Below are 22084 nucleotides of genomic sequence, written 5' to 3'. Positions count from 1 at the left end.
TATTTCATTTAAAAAAATTATATATATATATATATATATATATATATATATAAAATACCAAATTATATAAACATATCTAATTCTACTTTGAAATTTAGCTCACAAAGGAGATTTAATCTATTATAATATTATAATTTCTCAATTTAAAAATATAATATAAAATTTCATCAATTTTTATATTTTACATAATAAAATTTTTTTAATATTTTATTATCAATTTTTCAGTCAAATATTAATATAAACAGTTTTAATATGAAACTTAATCAATTATTAAAATTTATTCGTAATCTTATACATATAACATTCAAGATCTTTTTGCGGAATTGATGTGAGATGCATCATATTAATAATGTCTAATTCTATAAATTTTACTCTTTAAATATCTAGTCTTAAGTTTGAGAGTGTGCGCGATAGATAATATTTTTTAGAGATAACACTACGAGAGTACTTTAAATTTAGGGTAAATTATAAATAAATCGTTGAAATTTAATAAAATTCATAGATTATTTTTTTTATATAAGTTAGATAATAATTTGATTTTTAAATTTTATTTTTGTTAATAAATTAATCTCTATATTTTATTTATATTAACAAGTTGATCTTTATAACCAGTGATTTTTTTTGGACTAATTTATCAATATAAATAAAATATGAGGATCAATTTATTAACAGAAATAAATTTGAAGAACTAAATTATTATCAACGTGATAAATGTGAGTTTTATCACACTTTAGAGATTTAATTACAAATTACCTTAAATTTAAATCTCAGATACTTAGTTATAATTTTATTTTGTATGAATTACTTTATCTTTTGAATTTTATCATAATACATGCTATGATCAATTTTCTAAAGAAATGAATTAAATGACTATAATTTAATTTTGTTAATAATTAACTCCTTTTATTATTTTTTTTAGTGGTTTTAACCGATTTTAATTTTGAATTTTATTGATTAATTTTGGTATGTTTTTAATTTCAAACTATATTAAAATTATATTCTTTCATGATTTGATATAAAATAATTTACATGAAATAACAATAAACAAAATAAAAACAAATATGACTATTATTGTATGGATCCTACAAAGTTTATTCAATAGTTTGTTATACTCATGACAGAACAATAAATTTCTCTCTCATAAATATGAGTCATAACTCAATCATTTATCAAGAGTATACAATTTTTTTTTTTTGAATTCTCTGTTCCTCCACCTACATTGATGAATCAGCCTTCACCCTCAAGAATCTTCTCTTGCTTCCACCTCAAGAAAATTTCTTGGTCTATTGATGCCAAGAAGCTTGTAAAAGCAGAAACCCCATGCATAAGCTTGTCATCTTCTTGTCTCCTCCAAAAATCTCTCTGCTTTGGTGGTTGTTCTTCAATTATTGCAATTAGAAAAAGACTAATAATACATGCAAGTACTTAAAGCCCTAATATTTCGTTGACAATGATCTCTATTTGCTGGTTTTAGTACTTGAGGCTAGGGGTTTTCGGTTCTAGTTTTGATACAGTTTTAATTAAGAATTAAAGCTAAACTAAATCTTTAGTTATTTGATTTGAAATGAAAATTTTGTTTCGGTTCAAATTAGGTTCTAAACAACTTCGATACTGTTTCCATTCTAGTTTCGGTTCAATTTTTGTTTTAATTTCATTTCAAATCTTGATTTTTACATCTAAAATTATAACATTTTTGTGTTCATTTAAAAATGAAAAATATAATCTTAAACTTCTAATATGAAAACAAAAATAAAAATAATAATATTAATATAAAACATATATTAAGAGTACTATATAATATTTTACGTATTTATTAATTATGTGGTTTTTAACTAAAAGATAAATATAAAAAATGATTAAAAAATATATTATATATGACTAACATGTGATTTAGTTATATAATTAAGAATTATAAAATAATTTAATGTATTTAATATTAAACTTATTTTAAAAATTAAAAAATTAAAAAATAATATTAAATTATATACACTTTTACTTACAATTTTTTTTAAACTTGCACGTTTTTTACACTTATTGTATGTACCTGTAATTTAATATTTTTTTTATTAATTTTTTTATATAATATAATAATTATTATTATGATAATATAATAATTTTTTCCTTTATTATGATATGTATGTTGTATATGTACTTATAATTTTTAGATTAAATTAATAATAAAAATAAAGTATGTCAATAAAAATAAAAAATTATATAAGTAAAATTTATTATGAAAAATTTATTATTATAATATAATTTTATAATTAATATTTTGTACATATATAAATATAACTATTTGTTATTTTGTTGGTTCATATATTTTCGTACTAAAGTGTTAAGTTTATCCAAACTAATTAGCTTTTAATATTTTATAATTTGTATAAAACATATATAATTAGTGTAAAAAATTTAAATTTTTTAACCTTATTTAAGAATTTATATATATAATAGTTAAATAAATTCAAATTGGTATAATTTCATATAATGTTGATCCTTTTTATTTATAATTATTTTCTATTCAAATTTTAATTTTATTTGCTAAAATTGATTGTGAACACTCGTAACAATAAATATTAATATTATTAATTTTTATTTGATATATAATATTTTAAATAATTTTATATTTTTCTTATGATATGGAGAAAAACTTTAAAATAAGATTGATAAATATATTAATACTAATAAATTAATAACTAAAATTTTCTTTTTATATAAAAAATAAAAAAAAATTATATTAATAGAATAAAAAATACTGATATTAATATATTATTATTTTTAATTTGAATAATTATAATAAAAATATATAAATAATTATTCAGTTTGCAGTAAAATACTTTATTAAACGACTTATAACATATTTTTAAATTAAATTTTTTATAATTATTTTTCTAAAAATAAACATCACCTTTTAATAAATGAAGTTGTTAAATCTAAAAAAATAAAATTCTATTAAATGATGTGATGCTTATATTCATATAAATATTAGGACATTTAGAAAATATGTTAATGAAAAATATTTTTTTAATAAAAAAAAGATTAAGTCATTTTTAGAGAAAATAACTTCTTATCTTCAAAAGAAAATTTCATTATTATTTAAATAGGAAAATACTTATATATATATGATATAAATATATACCATTAATTTAACATTGTTATAAAAAAAAAATTTTCATATAAAATAATTTTTTCAACAAATAATTTTCATAAAAAAATAGTTTTTATATACAAATTATTTTCTATGAAATAAACAAGTTTTAGTATACATATTAGTCTAAATTAATTGAAAAAAAAATATTGCATTTCTGATCTTTTATTTTAATTTATTATATTATTGAATTTTTATTTTTACCCTATCATACTCTTCAATTTTTATTTTTATAATCACTAGAAATTTTTTTTAAATTTATCACTTAATATATATATTTTCTTTCACTTTATTATTCAAATATTTATGATTTATCTCAATAAGTTGTTTTTATTAATTATAAAAATGAAAATTTAAGAATGCAATAGCTAAAAATAAATAAAAAATAGGGGGTGTAATAGGTCAAAATTAAGAAAAAAATAAATAAAACTGTTATATCAATTTTGCTTAAAATATTAATGTTACAATGGCAATAATTTTTATTTGTTTTTTTGGAAGGAGTTTAACAATTTTTGTTCACTCTTTTTCTTTAAATTTGACAAGGAGAAGAAAGAATAAAGGGATAGAAAAAAAAATATTTAATTTTGTTTATTATTGTTTATTTAATTAAAATAAGGGTGGCAATAGCATTATTGTTAAAGCTTTTTGTTTGGGCCTAGCAATAAATTTCATAAAACATTAATTACAAGGAAATCTAGCATTAATTAACAAACCTAAAAGCAGAAAAAATAATTTGCATTTGTTTTTGGTAAACAATTAAACACAAGTACTACAATAGGTAAACTACCAAAAATAAACTACAAAAGATTATCTGTTAAATAATTTTAATTAAAAAATAAGAAAAATTTATTATTTAATGTTTATATTTTAATAAAATTAATTATTTATTTCTCTATTTTGAAAAGTGCATTATTTAATTTTATTTATTTTTAGTTTATCAATTAATTAGTCTCTCCTATTATTTTAAAATAAAAATTTTTCTTAATTCAGTCATTCAGTCTTTATAATTTTAATTCCATCAATTATTCAATTTTTTTCTATAACTATTCTCCCTCCTTTAACTAACTTAACGAATAAAAAAGTTAACGAGAGGGGGGATTGAATAGTTTAAAAACTAAAAATATGATACTAAATAATATAATTTTTAAAATCAAAAATTAAATAATTAATTTTATTAAAATATGAAACCTGAAAAATAAAATTTTCAATTTTAAAAAGATCAGAACTGAATTATACGGTTCCTTTCGATTTTAATTCTAGTTTAGTTTTAATTTGATTTTGATTTGATTTTAAATTTTAATCAAATTTTATGATCATTTTTTTTAAATAACTTTTAACTCAAAATTAAATTAATCAATTTCAATTCAATTCAAAATTAATTTTAATTTTAAATTAAACAATCTAAATTTAATTATGTATATATAGTCGTAGTGATCAAATAGCTTAGGTTTATATTATAATTTGCTATTTCGTGAGGAGCAAAGCTCCAAAAAGCCCCGGCAAACCTGACTTTGTTTGGTTCAATTATGCCCCGTGACTTTGACAAATGTATCCATCCGTGACTTCAAATTCATATCAGCCTTTACCTATAATTTGTTTGTTTCTTTGGAATTACACCTTTTCTTTTTTTTTCTTTTTTTTTTTTTCAATTCCCTTATATTCGTTTTATATTTCATGAAAAATTAATGGATTAAAGCTCAAGTCTACTCTTATACTTATTGAGAGAGTTCAATTTAATTCATTTTTAACTTATTATCTAATTTAGTCCAGAAATTTCAATTTTAACTTAATTTAACTAATAAATAAATTTAACTTCTTAATTTTTGAGATTAAATTAAGAAATTAAGAAATTTAGTTTCAAAATTAAAAAATTAAAAATGGGCTAAATTAAACTTTTCCTATAAGTACAGGGATTAAATTGAGTATTTTATCAAAAATTAATCCCTTCCAAATTTATAATTGTCCCTCTTAATAATACTTTCTCTAAACATTGAATATTAGTTTTTTTCTTGAGAATATAATACACCTTATAACTTTATTCAACATTTATTAATTTAGAATTACACTCTTTGACATTTTATTAGTTTTTAAAAATAAAAATAAATAAATTAAAAAGAAATGTCATATGCCACATCATTTCTTAAATAACTTGATACATGATGTCATTGCTAACTTTATAATATTAATTTTGATAAATCACTAGAATAAAAAAATAAAATTAGTGATTGAATCTCACTTATCAAATATTTTGCCCTAAAAAAATATTAAATGATTTTGTTGTCACTATCATAAATCCAAGAAGAGGTAAATTGAAATATTTTATTTTTTTATTTTTGGCTTTTTTTAAAATCCTTTGAAAGTGTCAACCTGATTTTCTATGTGTGTGTGTGTTTACGTATGGCTTCATTTAGTGGTAAATTTTAGTTTATGATTTTTTTACGAGTTATATGTAATAATCATTAAAATAATATATGCTCTTAAAAAAAAGATTTATTTATTTTTTACATTATCAAATAAGCATATATTTTTTATATTGGTGATAGAGTTATTGTTGAGAAAAATATTTTTTTTAAATATATTAATTAAAAATATAAAAATAATTTAAGACTAAATTTTATAAATTTTAAATATTAAAATACTAAATTAATAAAATATTTTTTTATGCCCTGTTTAACATGATATTTGAAGGATTGAAATTATTTTTCTAAATAAAAATATCATTTTAGATACGATTGAAAAAATAATTTAGAAAAAAGTTATTTTATTATTTTAATATTACTATGATTAAAATATATGAAATTTAATTTTAAATTATTTTTTATATTTTTTTTAACTAATATATTTAAAAAAAGTAATTTAATCAACAATAATTTTAATAATAATACTAAACAGATCTTTAAACTGAAATTTTAAATTCAAATTACAAACGAAGACATTTATGAAAAAAAAAATTAAGATGAGTAATTTTTTTGGGTATTAAAAGATAAGTAATTATTGTTAAACATATATCCTTCATTCCCAAATATGTTCATAAATATTTTTTTTAAAAGAAAAATATATTCATAAATCTTAAAATCTTATATGATTGAATTGGAAATAAACAAATATCTAAACTTACCTAACTCATTACTATCTCTATAATAAGGAATAAATTTATCACCAATTACTCTTTGCCGTTTCACCATTCAATTCACCAACTTAATGATTACTCCTATTACATGGAAATCTAAAATAATGAATTTAAAATCCTTATTTAACATTATTATTATTATTAAAGCTGCTATTAAAAAAAATCTTTTTAAATATATTAATGAGATGGTATAAAAAATTAATTTAAAATTATATTTAATATATTTTAGTTATACAAATTTTAAATAATTAAGCCTCTAAACATTAATATCAATATTATGTTATCAAACAGTATAAATAAAAGAGATAGTGTTTTAACTACGATCAAAATACTAAACGTTATATTAAAAGTTATTATCAAACATACCCAAATGTATAAAGTTAGATAGAGTAGTTAAACTTAGATAATTAAAAAAAAAAAAAAAAAGGAAAGATAGCTAGGGAGAGTTTTATTTATTTTTTTTTTAAAGAAAGGATTATTAGTAAAAAAATCCAAATCTTAGTTATTGGTTAGGGAATAAACTAATCACCAACTTAAGTTTAAATTCAAAAACCAAAACTTACAAAAAAGTAAAAAAATCTGAAATGATTATCCCTTGTAACAAACCATAATAGTCTTAAGCAACCAATTAAAACAATACATGATAGAGATACAAGACTGTTAGAATCATTTGAGAACAGCCCAATTAAAAATCCCCACATATGCATAAAATGACAACAAGGAACAAATGGAGTTTCACAAGTGGTCTTTGTCCTAGGCTTGAACAGAGCTAACCATAGGAGAAGAAAATTCAAGAAATTTTTCTTGACAGCATCATTAGAGAGTAGAAATCATGTCTTTTTCCATGGATTCACATGCTAACACTCAAAACCCACAAAGCCAATCCCAAAATAATTATAATTATTAGCACACTTTGACATATATACACACACTAATCCTTCCTAGCCTCTTCCTCATCTTCTTGTTCTTGGGTTTCTTGAAATTTCCAACTTTCCTTTCAGAGCCCATCTCTCTTTCCCTGTTCTTGAGCTATTTTCTTGATCTTGTTTGTTTTGAGAGAAAAGAAAAAGGAAAAAAAAAAAAAAAAGAAAGGGAAAGTTATGGTGATGGGGGATTCATATGATGAAGGGTGTGATTACCTGTTTAAAGCAGTTCTAATTGGGGATTCAGGTGTTGGGAAATCAAATCTTCTGTCAAGATTTTCAAGAGATGAATTTAGATTAGATTCAAAACCAACTATTGGGGTGGAATTTGCTTACAAGAATATTAGAGTTGGTGACAAGCTTATCAAAGCTCAAATTTGGGACACTGCTGGCCAAGAAAGGTATGCTTTCTTCTCGTTTTCAACTGATCTTCTCATCATATCTACCTTTATAAATTTGATTTTGGGATCATGAAAAACTTTTACAAGAACAAGGAGGAAAAAGAAAATTATACATGGAGAGATTTTCATTACTAATTGTGGACTACTTATTTAAAAAAAAAAAATTCCACATTTAAAAATTGGATTAAAATTAAAATAATTATAAAAAAAAATTCTGATCAATAGCTTCAACCTTATTTTGCACTATTGCTTTCCTTTTTTGTGTTGTATTTTTCTGTGGCTTTTCCCTCTTGAGTTATCTAATATTGGGTAAATTACAAACCTTTCACTAATATTTAACAAATTATCATTTTTGTCCACTAATAATATTTAACAAAACAATCATTTATTAAACAAAATTAAGTAATATTTAAATTTCATAAATAATATACACTTTTTTCCTTAGTAAAATAATTTTTTAATTTCTCCCATTTATATTATGTATATAATATTTCAATCAATAGAAAATTAAAAGTATTATAAAATTAAAATTAATATAAAATTAAAATTAAATATTTATTCTTTTAATCATTTATATTTTATAATTTTATTTTGCAATATTTTCAATATGGGAAATTGGCTCAATTCATTTATTGACACTCCCTTAAAATTTTTTATATCATATATGGTAGGGATGGCAACGAGTAGGGTACTTACTAATATCACCCGAATCCGAACCTATCCCAAATCCATTTAAAATTTATTTTTCAACTACCTGAACAGGTCCCAAACTTTATTATTATTACCTGAAAAAAAAAACCCAAACCTGTTTAATTTTATATATTTTAATTAATCTTTTGTATAAAAAATTATTTTAATTAATAATTTATATTTTAAAATTTTAATAATTTCATAAAATATTTAAATTCTATTTTATATAAAATAAAATATATAAAAATTTATAAATATTATTATAAAAATATATATTTTATATTTAATTAAGTATTTATGTAAACGAGTTCGAGTAATAGATACCCAACATGTAAAATCGAACCCGGCCCGAACCCGTAACAGATATTATTTTTCAAACCCAAACTCGTTCTGAACTTGATTATATAATATTCAAACCCATCTTATTAGGGTTTGATCGGATCGGGTAACCCGATCCGTTGCCATCCCTAATATAGGGGGATCCATCTTGGGTTTCACTTCTTCTTTTGTGGTTTAATTGCAGGTTTAGAGCAATAACAAGTTCATATTATCGAGGAGCATTAGGTGCATTATTAGTATACGACGTAACAAGAAGAGCAACATTTGACAATGTTGCAAAATGGTTGCATGAGATCAGAGAATTTGGAAGCTCAGACATGGTGGTTGTTCTTGTTGGGAATAAATCAGATTTGAGTAATTCAAGAGAAGTTGGTGAAGAAGAAGCCAAAAATCTTGCAGAAAAGGAAGGTTTATGTTTCATGGAAACATCAGCTTTGGAGAACAGGAACGTTGAAGAATCATTTTTAGAAATGATAACCAAAATCCATGAAATTACAACTCAGAAAAGTTTACAAGCTAAAAGGAATGAAAATAATCATATTACTAGTAGTGCTCCTATGGCCCTTCCTATTGGAAAACAAATAATCAATATTGATGAAGTTACTGCTACTAAACAATCAAGATGTTGTACTTAGGCAATTTTGAGAAATAAATTTTAGAATTTTTGTTAAATGTTTTAATTTCTTATTTTTTCTTTTTTTAATAGTAATTTTCCAATTTAAAAGTGTGAAAGATATTTACACTTTATTTTTCTAATTGCTATGAAGGCAAATATGGTATTACTTTTTTTTTTTTAAATTGAGATGAATGTAAAATATAAAGTATAAAATTTCATGGTATTATAATTTTGCATAAGAAAATTTAGGATAAACTGTTTATATAAAATTATAACAGCAATTATTTTGATTTAAATAACCTATTCGTGTTCATAGAGTATTTGAGTAGGCTATTTGACAAGAAGCATATTTTTAATTGGTGGCATTTTACCACTGTTTAATTGTAAGAGGGTATTTGGCTTAACTTATAAAAATTAGTTTATAAGCATTAAGCTTAACTTATGAAAATTAACTAATTTGAGTTTATAAGTATTTAAAATTTTAAGCAGATATGTGTTTGATTAAAGTGTTTACAAATGATTGATAAAAATTAATGTGTTTGATAAAAAATAGCTTATTAGCACATTTATTATTAAAATAACTAAAAAAAATAAATAATATTTATGATAAAATTTGAAAAATTAAATGAGGATAATATAGTAAAAAACTTGGTCAAATTAGCTTATAATCACTAAAATAAAAAAATTGAGTCTGCTTATTTTTTTAGCTTATAGACTCAACTTGTAAATATAAAAATTGTTATAAATAAACGGGTCAACTTATGTTTAGAGCTTATAACCAGCTTATAATCTAAGACAAACACCTTTTAAAGTCTTTTTACAAACTCGACTTGGAAATTATAAAATTTTAATTTCTTCTTAAAGAGAAGATTTATACTTATTATTAATACACTCTTACCCAAATAACAAAGCATTATAAATGTATCTTTAAAATCACTAAAAAGAGAATATTTAATTTTTATATGTATAATTTAATATGAGAACCCCTAATCATATATATATATATAAGCGATTAAGATTAATTAATGGCCATAAAACTTATGATCACTTAATTTTTATTTTAACACATGATTTTTTTAAATTTATTTTTATTCTAAAATGCTATGAACTTTAGAACTTTCAATTTTATATAAGTTCAAAACGGCTCAAATATATATTGCCTAAGCTTTTTGATTTAACCATATCATTGAACAAAATTTTTTAATCGAACCTAAATATATATGTTATTTTTTATGTGATTCGAATTTTAGATATGTCTTCGTTGTCTCGAATTGTGATCCAACTCAAAAATTTTGCACTGTAACCTAATCAGGCAAAATATTATAATATTTTGCCCTTTGTGAAGAGTTGTGAGATATTTAAGAAACACAATGGGGTTAGAGTTTGAGAGTTCTGAGTGATTGTATCTTACTTTTTTCATCATAATAGAATTTTTTTTCTTGTCTTGTCCGTGGATGTAGACCTTACAATTAAATTTTATGTTATTCTTTTTCTATTTTTTATACTGTATAATTATTTAATACTATGTGTTTCTTAAATTTACATGCCTATTATAATAATATACCATACAATTCAAACAGTGGCATATCAAATTTTTATTCTTATTGTTATTTATGAAAAAAAAAATCTATTTTGTTATATATATGTATACCATAACAATTGAATATAATTAGGTTGTGAAACATCTTCAAAAGATATATATCACAACATCTTCAAAAGATATATATATATATATATATAGTGAAAGAAAACAAGAATTAATAAGTGATAATTTGGTTTAATTTTTCAGGGAATAAAATTAAAAATTATTTATGAGTGTGATGACATTTTATATTTTCTTATCAATATTATTTTTGTTTTAGTCTTGATATTAAATTTTAAGTTTTAGTATATGTAATAAAATTTTAGGTTTAAAGTACTTTTTCATGTAAAATTTTATTTTCACAAATTTATAATTTTTTTTAAAATTTGGTAATTCATTAACAAATATCATAAGATAAGTACAATATAATTTTCTCAAGAAAGGAAAAAATATATAAATATAGACAAAAAAAACTTCTGTTCAGATATGGTTTGGGTAAATCATAATATTCTTCAAATCCTTAATATCAATGAAGGAACAAGCGCACAAGCTCCAGTGATAGAAAATAATTACTTATACCTAAAGATTTCAAGTCTTAAATTAAAAGAAATCAATGATTAATGTCATATTTTGAATTGTTAAAAGAGCTCATTTAAATACTATAAAAAATTAAACAAAACCCCACTAATTAGGGAGAGAACATCATTCCAAATGGATACAAATTTGAAAGTTTAAATAAACAGAAAAAATAAAGAAAATCGATATGGGAGAGCCATGGGTGAGAAACTCACTAATGACCGCTCAATGAAGAGATCTGAAGGAGTAAAGAAATAGAGGAAATGATTTTATGATTCATAAGTAAAAGTTAATTCTTAAAATTTCTTTCATAAAAAAAAATAATCAATTTTATTTTAATGATATTGATTTTTTTTTTTTGAATTATAGAGTTTCCACTCCTATTGGAACCAAATGAAGTAAAAAAAAAAACTTGCAATGAAGTTGAAGAAACAACACTAAGCAAACCCTAATGTATGAACAATCTTCTCTCCCCTGCAGAGAATAGAAAAATCTTAAAGAGAAGTAAGCCAAAGGAAGCACTGGATCGCCCAATTTTTCTTATTGCAAGCTAAATCACCATAAATAGCCAGTTTATATTCTTTAAAGAGTAATGCTTTCAACGTTCAAGTCAGTATGAGTCTAAAAAAAGTTCAAAAATTAAGAGAGTAATAGCAATAGAGTTAATAACGTACCTGGAGAATCCAAATGGAAACCTCAACATGTAAAGAGCCGTTGTGTAAAGGGGGTAGAATATGGGGTATTTAAATTGTACATGATTGTAACTTTATAGGGGCGAAAGTGACATTTTGTAATTTACTTTATTTATGTAATTTTAGGGGGTGTGACAACTGAGACTGTCACACCTTATCCATCCGTAAGGCATGACATGTTCCCGTAGTATACTTAATAAATTACCAAACTTTACCTACTAGTAACTCATTAAATACACTATAAGGGATTTTAAAACAATTTTTCTTCTTTTGAAGGTGGTGAGCACTTTTGACAGGTATTAAAAACTTTTAATTATAGTTTAAATACTAAGTACACATTTTGATAAATTTTATTTTTTCGCAAAATTTTGTAAAAATTTCCGCAGAGTACCGTCTATAAATGAGAAAAATAAAAAATTAAAACCTGTAAAAAACACTTCTAATAAAATCACTTCACAAATCTTAACCTCCAATGCAACTCAAATCCACATAATCAACACAAATTCAATTCAAAATTTCTCATCTCCAAATTTTTCATAAATTCATCCATATTGCATTCAAAATATTTAATTTACATTCACAAGTTAAATTTACAAGCATAAAATTCAAAAATAATATTATTACAAATTTACTGTACAACTGCTCAAATTACATTAATACATATGAACACTACTATATTTACATCAAAATAAACTAAAGGGGTATAAATAAATATCCATACAAAAATTTCAGTGTAGTCCTCGTCTACTCAGCAGCTTACTCTGCTACTTTTTCCTTTCTATTATCTGCGACAGCAAAATAAGCTATCGCTGAGTATGATTTACTCAGTGGTGCATAATAAAAATTTAAAATGCTGAACATAAAACATCTATTGATAAATCATAATTCAAATATTTTACAATCACATTTCAAAATTTTCAATTCACATTTATAATATAATTTTGTCAAATAATTTAATACACACAGTGCTGCCAATCCACACACAACTTAGGTCATGACACAAAATTTCCGATCAGTGCCGTGTTGTACACCACGACAAAGTAATCTATAACCTCACTAATCGAAATCAATGAGGGAGGTGGCTAGCTAGTAATATGAGTACTCATCCGATCTCAACCTCAACTGGCAAGCCAGAAAGGGAGGAAAATAATTGATCTCAACCCCATAAATGGAGTAGGAATAATATAGCACTGTCATGCTAAGTGTGAATCCGAAATCAATTTAAAACAATTTGTTTAAGTATTGCATACAAAATCCAATCAATTTCCAAAGTCACATTTTCATTCACAAAGTGGCAACATAAAAGTTTTTAAACTCATAATTAACACAGAAATTTCATAATGTATACTAAATCAAATTTTCAATGAGAAAATGCTTAAATAAGGTTTATTGTGCACAAACCTGATTTGAATGACCTCTAGGCATTAACTCAATGTTCCTTATCCTTTCCCGTGTCTTTTTCAACTGAAACACATAATTTGCAGTGTTTCAGTATCATAACTTATAATAATTCCAACAATTTAGTGCATACTTATTTAATTGTATCCCTACATAGACTTAAAATAGCATTCTCTAGACTTTACATTTCGGGGTTACTATTCATGATACTATTCAAGTCAAAATATTGACTTTATCATGTTTAATAGGTATGTGAATTATAATTACACTCACATACCACATTTTGAGTGCCTAATTTGTTGGCCTTGATTGCTATCTCAATTTCTAGGTCTCCTAAGAGAATTTTTAATTTTTCAGTTTTGTTCTCCTGTTTTATACTATTCTATTGGTCTGGTTACTGTGAGAATTTGGCTAAGTGTCCTTCATCAAAGTTGTTCTTATTGTCTTAGCTTTAATTCTCTTTTTAAATCACTCCATTTGGAGTTTTGTAGTCTAAGATATGGTCATTTTTTTAAGGCTGACCGAATTCATTCAAACCCAGAATTCTGGGCACTTTTTTGGTTCTGGCAGTTTTAGTGTGCTGAATGCAGCACACTTTTTGGATGGGTTATGGTTAGAATTTAGATTTGTATTCTCCATAAAAGTTATAGTGTTATGTCTTATCTTTCCATCGGTATAAAATTCAGGTCATTTGGACCTTCCTACACCAAGTTATGGCTAAATAAACAAATACTATTCATTTAGTCAGTCTGGTACAGTGGCAGTGCACATTACTCGGATTTGACCTAATTATTCACTATCTTAATGTCATTTTATGGGCATAGTTTCTACACAAAAATTGTGGCATTATGTGTTTATTTTCATATCTAATTAGCCTCACACCAATTGGGGTGGCAGAATTATAGTTTTGGTCCCTGAAAGGGACCTAGGTCATACTGCTCAAAGGTGAACCTTATCCAATCCGAATTGCATGGCAATTCTAGTCACTCCAACACATCTCAATTGGTCCCAATTAACCATTTCTAACCTCAATTGGGGTCAATTGCATCACTTGACCATTTCCTCTAATTTTTCCCTCAATTTCAATAGGCTCAAGAACCCTAACTTTACAAATGTGTAATTTGGTGCAATTAAAGTATCTCACTATCTTCTACACACTTAATTAGACTTCCATACCAATTTAATTTCATCAAACTCAAGCAATTCCAACTCCCCTATAGGCTGCCAAATTTTTCCTAAGGATAGAGGTGCATGATTTATTCCATTTTTTCATCAATTCTAAGCCAATTCAAGTATGTAAATCACAAAGATAAAGATAAATTTAAAAAATAAACACTAACCTCTTTCTTTGTATTTCAATTCTCCAATTCTCTCCACTTTCTTTCAAAATTTCTTCTTCAATCTTCTTTTCAAATTACAAAAACAAGATTTGATGGAGTAATTTGGGAAATTTAGGGCTAGGGTTAGTGTTTATTCAAGCTCTATATGAGTTTTAATGGAGTTTAGAGAGAGATGAGGGAGGGAGTGAGGGACGACCAAGCTAGGAATGAAGATGACAATTTTTTTTTCTTTTAATTTTTTAACTCTTTTAAGTTAATAATCAACCCACAAATTAAATTATTTAATATTTGATTTTATTACATCATGCTTATGCAACTTTGATGATGTCAAAATTCTAATTTTCTCTTCTTTTCTTTTTCCTTTATTTCTCATTATTTCTTTAATTTAATTCTATATTTCAAAATTTTAATTTCTCTAATTTTATTAGACAGTTATGTCGTGAGTCACCTCTAGGGGTGAATTGATCAATTTGCCCCTCGCTGGTCTGATCCGGTTTGCACATAATCCAGTGTTTTTTTTCGAAACACTGACCTAATTATTTGACCTACTTATCAACTCTTTTCTGTGATTTTCTCTTTTCCATTAGCTTCGCCATAGTCCTTAGGACTGCGGTGTCACAATTTTCCATTCAAAATTAAGATTACAGTTGACCTCACAGTCACTTCCTGGTAAGGTTACCCATCGCTGTGACCCTCGACTTATTTAACTATTTATGCTTTGTTTTTCTTATTTATACTTCACTATCTGATACTCACTATTTATTTCCATTCAGGGCTTTTCTAGGTGTCTTAAACATGGTTCTAATCTTCTTAATTGTCTGGACCGACACTGGTCATCGGAACAGTGCATTACACATAGCTATGCATATAGGGGTGTTACCATTCTCCCCCCCTTAAAATAAATTTCGTCTCGAAATTTTATCTGGTATCAGTCTCTGAACAGCTATGGGTGCTGTCTCCTCATGTCCTCCTCTCATTCCCAAGTAGCTTCTTGGCCTGAATGATAGTTCCACAACACTTTTACCAGTGGTATATGCTTGTTCCTTAGCTACTTCACCTCATATGCCAGAATCTCAATGGGTTTTTCCTCACATATGAGATCTGGATTCACCTCAATCTCTTTTACTGGTAGTGCACGAGATGGGTCAGATCTATACCTCCTCAACATAGACACATGGAAGACATTATGTATCTTCTCTAGCTCTGGAGGTAGTGCAAATCGGTATGCCAAAGGACCCATTCTTTCTAGAATCTCATATGGTCTAATGAAATGAGGACTTAGTTTCCCCTTTCTGCCAAATCGCATAATTTTCTTCCAAGGGAAAACCTTGAAGAATACCTTATCACTCACTGCATATTCAATATCCCTCCTCTTCAGATCAATATAGGACTTCTGACGGTCTGATGCAGCCTTGAGTCGATCCTTGATCAGTCTGATTTTCTCCTCTGTCTGCTGAACAATTTCTGGGCCAATCATCTTTCTTTCAACCACTTCATTCCAACATAGGGGAGTTCTGCACTTTTTGCCATACAAAGCTTCATATGGAGGCATCCCAATGCTTGATTGATAGCTGTTGTTGTAAGCAAACTCAATCAGTGGCAAGTGTGTGTCTCAACTACCTTCAAACTTAATCACACAAGCCCGTAGCATATCCTCTAATATCTATATTACCCTCTCAGACTGGCCATCTGTCTATGGGTAGAATGCCGTGTTGAAGTTCAATCTAGTTCCTAGGGCTCTCTGAAGACTACCCCAGAATCTAGAAGTGAACCTAGGATCTCTATCTGACACAATCAACACTGGCACTCCATGTAGTCTCACTATTTCATCAAGGTACAGTTTGGCCAATCTCTCTAAGCTATAGTCCATTCGAACTGGCAGAAAATGGACAGACTTGGTTAATCTATCAATAATGACTCATACTGCATCATGGCTCTTTTGTGTCCTCGAAAGTCCTGTCACAAAATCTATGGTTATCCATTCCCATTTCCACTCAGGTACTCGCAATGGATGTAGTAAACCAGCTGGGACTTGATGTTCTACCTTCACTTGCTGACAAGTTAGGCATTTGGAGATAAAATCAGCTATATCCCTTTTCATACCCGTCCATCAATAATGCTCCTTTAGCCCTCTGTACATTTTAGTGCCACCAGGGTGCATAGCAAAAGGAGACTCATGTGCTTCCCTCATAATGATCTGTCTCAAGTCAACATCATTGGGAACGCACATTCTGCCCTGGTGTAACAGTAGGCCATCATCTCTCACTGAGAATTCAGGTTTCTTGCCCTACCGGACTTCTCCCAGTAGTTTCTGATATTTCTCATCCTTCTGTGTAGCAATTATAATCTGATCAATCAACACTGGATGTACATGCCATGCAACTACTGTCTGTCCCTCATCATCAACTTCCAGACTAGCCTGTAGTACTTTCAACTCATGTACCATGAACAAAGGAGAAACTTTTAGACTTGCCATTGTCTTACGACTTAATGCATCAGCCACCACATTAGCTTTCCCTAGCTGATAGTCTATCAGACAATCATAGTCTTTAATAAGTTCTAACCATCTCCTCTGTCTCAAATTCAACTCTTTATGGGTACCCAAATACTTCTAGCTCTTGTGATCTGTGTAGATATAACACTTCTCCCCATACAAATAGTGTCTCCAGATCTTAAGAGCAAATACAATGGCAGCAAGCTCCAAGTTATGTGTTGGGTAATTTCTCTCATGCGGTTTTAGCTGGCGTGATGCATATGCAATGACATTCTGATCTTGCATCAGTACACAGCCTAACCCATTGTGAGAAGCATCACTATAAATCAGACACTCTTACCCAAAGGTCGGAAAGTCGAATCGAGCTTCAGTCAAACATCTCTTCAATTCATCAAAACTCTGCTGGCATTTATCCGTCCACTGAAATTTCACATCCTTCCGAAGCAGCTTAGTCAGTGGAAAAGCCAACATGGAAAATCCCTTCACAAACCGATGGTAGTATCCAGCTAAACTCAGAAAACTGCGAATTTTTTGTGATATTCCTGGGTGGCTTCCAATTAAGGATAGCTTCAATCTTGCCGGGATCTACCTTAATACCTTCTGTAGATACTATGTGCCCCAAGAAAGAAATTTCTGTTAGGCAATATTCACTTTTTGATAATTTGACATATAGTTATTTCTCCCTAAAATTCTATAGCACAATCCGCAGATGTCTATCATGCTCCTCTGCACTCTTAGAATAGACCAATATGTCATCAATGAATACCACCATAAACTGATCTAGGTATAGCCTGAAGATAGTGTTCATCAGGTCCATAAATGCAGCTGGAGCATTGGTTAACCCAAATGGCATAACCAGGAACTCATAATGGCCATATCGAATTCTGAAAGTAGTTTTTGGGATACTTTGCTCTTACACCTTCAGTTGATAAAAACCCGATCTTAAATCAATTTTGGAGAACACAGCTGCACCCTTTAGTTGATCAAACAGGTCATCAATGCGGGGCAATGGGTATCTATTCTTTATTGTCACCTTATTCAACTGCCGGTAATCAATACACAAGCGGAGAGTGCCATCTTTCTTCTTAACAAACAACACTGGAGCTCCCTAAGGTGACATACTAGAGCGAATGAAGCCCTTATCAAGCAACTCTTGCAATTGTATTTTCAATTCTTTTAGTTCTGCTGGTGCCATTCTGTATGGTGTTATGGAGATTGGGTCCACACCAGGCATAACATCAATCTCAAACTGCACTTCTCTTTCTAGAGGTAATCCTAGCAACTCATCTGAAAACACATCCGAAAAGTTACATACAGTAGGAATGTCCCTTATTGCTGGACTCCCCACTTGGGTGTCTACCACATGTGCCAAGTATACTTCACACCCCTTTTTGATCATTTTTCTGGCCAGTGCAACCGAAATGATGTTTGACGTTAATAATTACCTCTCCCCATGTATTATCACATCACCGTACTGAGGGAGACCAAAAGTGACTGTCTTCATTCTATAGTCAATCATGGCGTGATGCCTGGCTAACCAATCCATGCTCAAGATAATATCATAATCTCTGAAGGGCATTTTAATCAGATCGGATAGAAAAGTATATCCTTAGATCACCAAAGGACAATCTCTAAACATTCTATTTACCCTGACCTCTTGTCCCAATGGGCTTATTACTAGCACCTCAAAATCCATTTTCACACTAGTAATAGCAGTAAGGCAAGCAATGCTGGCACTAACATATGAGTGTTTAGACCCGAGGTCAAACAAAATATACACATCTTAATTAAAGATTAAGAAGGTACCAACAACTATGTCTGAAGTCTTAGCTTCTTCTCACTGTCTCATGGTGTAAACTCTAGCTGGAGCTTGCTCGGGCTGATTTACTATGCTCTGACTTCCTGGGGTACTACCCCTACCTCTGCCTCTACCTCTGCTAGCTGGCTGTGAACCCCTCGGTGTAGAGGCTTGGGCTGATCCCTTTGATGTGGCAGATGGTCCAGAATAGCGTGGACTGGTATAATTTTTTGCAAAATGTCAGGTCCCTCCACAGTTAAAACATGTACCTGTGGCTTTGAAGCATAGCCCACCATGTGTTCTGCCACAGGTCTCACATTGACGAACTGATAATGCCCCTCTGGGTGTCTGGTCTCACGACTGCATCGGGTGGTTCTCGCCGTAAAATCTGCCTCTGCCAGATTTACGGAGTTGGATCCCCCAAAATTCTTTCTCTTCCCAGAACCACATTCAGGTGCTTGATCAGTGGCCTTTTCAGTCTTATCTTTCTCTTGTGTACCCTTCTTAACTGATTCTTCCTTTTCAATTCTTTCTAAGTCCAAAGCCTATGTGATCAGCTCAGAGAAATTCTGATGTCGAAACCTCACGACTTGCATTCTCAGATTAGGCCTTAACACGGCCTCAAACTGCTTACACCAATCTCTGGGGGTGGAAACTAAGCTTCCAGCATAGTGGCTCAACCTAAAGAAGTCTCTCTCATACTCTGCTATGGTTCTGTCCCCTTGCTTTAAACTCAGAAATTCTTGCAATTTCATATCCACATTAGCATCAGGGACCCATTTCTATCGAAACTCCCTCAAGAAGTCTGACCAGGTAAGGACTGGAGGTTCCATCAGGCTGTGGGGGATGGTCTTCCACCATTCATAGGCATCCCCTTGCAGAAGTGAAATAGAGTACTCAAACTTTAGCTCTTCTGCACACTGTAGCTTTCTGAACACCCGTTCCATCCTTTCTAACCACTGTTTTGCTTCCAGTGGATCCACGGTTCCTTTGAATTCGGTAGCCCCAAATTTCATTAGCTTCTCATACTGTCTTACTGGGGGCTGTGGTTGTGTTGCAGGGGTTTGTGTCTGTGCTGATGTTGGCAAGTTCCCAGCCATTTGCTAAAACAATGCAGCCATCTACTGTGCAAATTGAGCAGGAAATTGTGGTACTTGAGGAGCTGGAGTGGCTAACCCACTCACATTCTGGAGAGTTGGGGCTTCCCCCGGTACCTCAGCCTCAACAGATTGTTCAACGAAATGATCTCCTTCTTCCATTCCGATTTCAATTGATTTATCTACTCCCTGATAACAAACACAAGGAGGTTGACCTCCGTTAGTGCATATTCATGGTGCAAATATGTCATATGTATCAATTTAGGACACTTGAGCAGTTGTACTTATCAAAAGAAATATTCACATGCATAATTAAAATTCATTTCAAAACTAGGCTCTGAAACCACTAAAACATGTCACACCTTATCCCTCCGTAAGGCATGACATGTTCCCGTAGTATACTTAATGAATTATCGAACTTCACCTACCGGTAACCCATTAAATACACTACAAGGGATTTTAAAACAATTTTTCTTCTTTTGAAGGTGGTGAGCACTTTTGACAGGTATTAAAAACTTTTAATTATAGTTTAAATACTAAGTACACATTTTGATAAATTTTATTTTTCTGAAAATTTTGTAAAAATTTCGATAGAGTGCCGTCTATAAATGAGAAAAATAAAAAATTTAAACCTGTAAAAAACACTTCCAATAAAATTACTTCACAAATCCCAACCTCCAATGCAACTCAAATCCACATAATCAACACAAATTCAATTCAAAATTTCTCATCTCCAAATTTTCATAAATTCATCCACATTGCATTCAAAATATTTAATCTACATTCACAAGTTAAATTTACAAGCATAAAATCCAAAAATAATATTATTACAAATTTATTGTACAACTGCTCAAATTATATTAATACATATGAACACTACTATATTTACATCAAAATAAACTACAAGGGTATAAATAAATATCCATACAAAAATTTCAGTGTAGTCCTCATCTACTCAGCAGCTCACTCTGCTGCTTTTTCCTTTCTCTTATCTGCGATAGTAAAATAAGCTATCGCTGAGTATGATTTATTCAGTGGTGCACATTAAAAATTTAAAATGCTGAACATAAAACATTTATTGATAAATCATAATTCAAACATTTTACAATCACATTTCATAATTTTCAATTCACATTTATAATACAATTTTATCAAATAATTTAATACACACAGTGTTACCAATCCATACACAACTTAGGTTATGACATAAAATTTCCGATCAATATCGTATTGTACACCACGATAAAGCAATCTACAACGTCACTAATCGAAATCAATGAGGGAGGTGGCTAGCTAGCAATATGAGTACTCATCCGATCTCAACCTCAACTGGCAAGCCAGAGAGGAAGGAAAATAATCAATCTCAATCCCATAAATCGAGGAGGAATAATATGACACTGTCATGCTAAGTGTGAATCTGAAATCAATTTAAAATAATTTGTTTAAGTATTGCATACAAAATCTAATCAATTTTCAAAGTCACATTTTCATTCACAAAGTGAAAACACAAAAGTTCTTAAACTCATAATTAACACATAAATTTCATAATGCATACTAAATCAAATTTTCAATGAGACAATGCTTAAATAAGATTTATTGTGCATAAACCTGATTTGAGTCGCCTCTAGGCATTAACTCAATGTTCCTTATCCTTTCTCGTGTCTTTTTCAACTGAAATATACAATTTGCAGTGTTTCAGTATCACAACTTATAATAATTCCAATAATTTAGTGTATACTTATTTAATTGTATCCCTACATAGGCTTAAAATAGTATTTTCTAGACTTTGCATTTCGGGGTTACTATTTATGGTACTATTCAAATCAAAATGTTGACTTTCTCATGCTTAATAGGTATGTGAAT

The 22084-nt window shown here is 28.2% G+C and overlaps 1 protein-coding gene across 1 annotated transcript; it reads left to right on the top strand.

Moving 5' to 3' along the window:
• Nucleotides 1-7051: 7051 nt before the first annotated feature.
• On the top strand, nt 7052-9300 carry LOC131175534 (ras-related protein RABA6b-like). Its single transcript, XM_058140072.1, has 2 exons — nt 7052-7599; nt 8813-9300. Exons 1-2 carry the CDS (start codon nt 7376-7378, stop codon nt 9261-9263), a joined length of 675 nt encoding a protein of 224 aa, XP_057996055.1. The 5' UTR covers nt 7052-7375; the 3' UTR covers nt 9264-9300.
• Nucleotides 9301-22084: the final 12784 nt, after the last annotated feature.

This window comes from Hevea brasiliensis, chromosome 17 (genome assembly GCF_030052815.1).
Source record: "Hevea brasiliensis isolate MT/VB/25A 57/8 chromosome 17, ASM3005281v1, whole genome shotgun sequence".
Lineage (NCBI taxonomy): Eukaryota > Viridiplantae > Streptophyta > Magnoliopsida > Malpighiales > Euphorbiaceae > Hevea > Hevea brasiliensis.
This window is presented reverse-complemented; position numbering and strand designations above follow the sequence as displayed.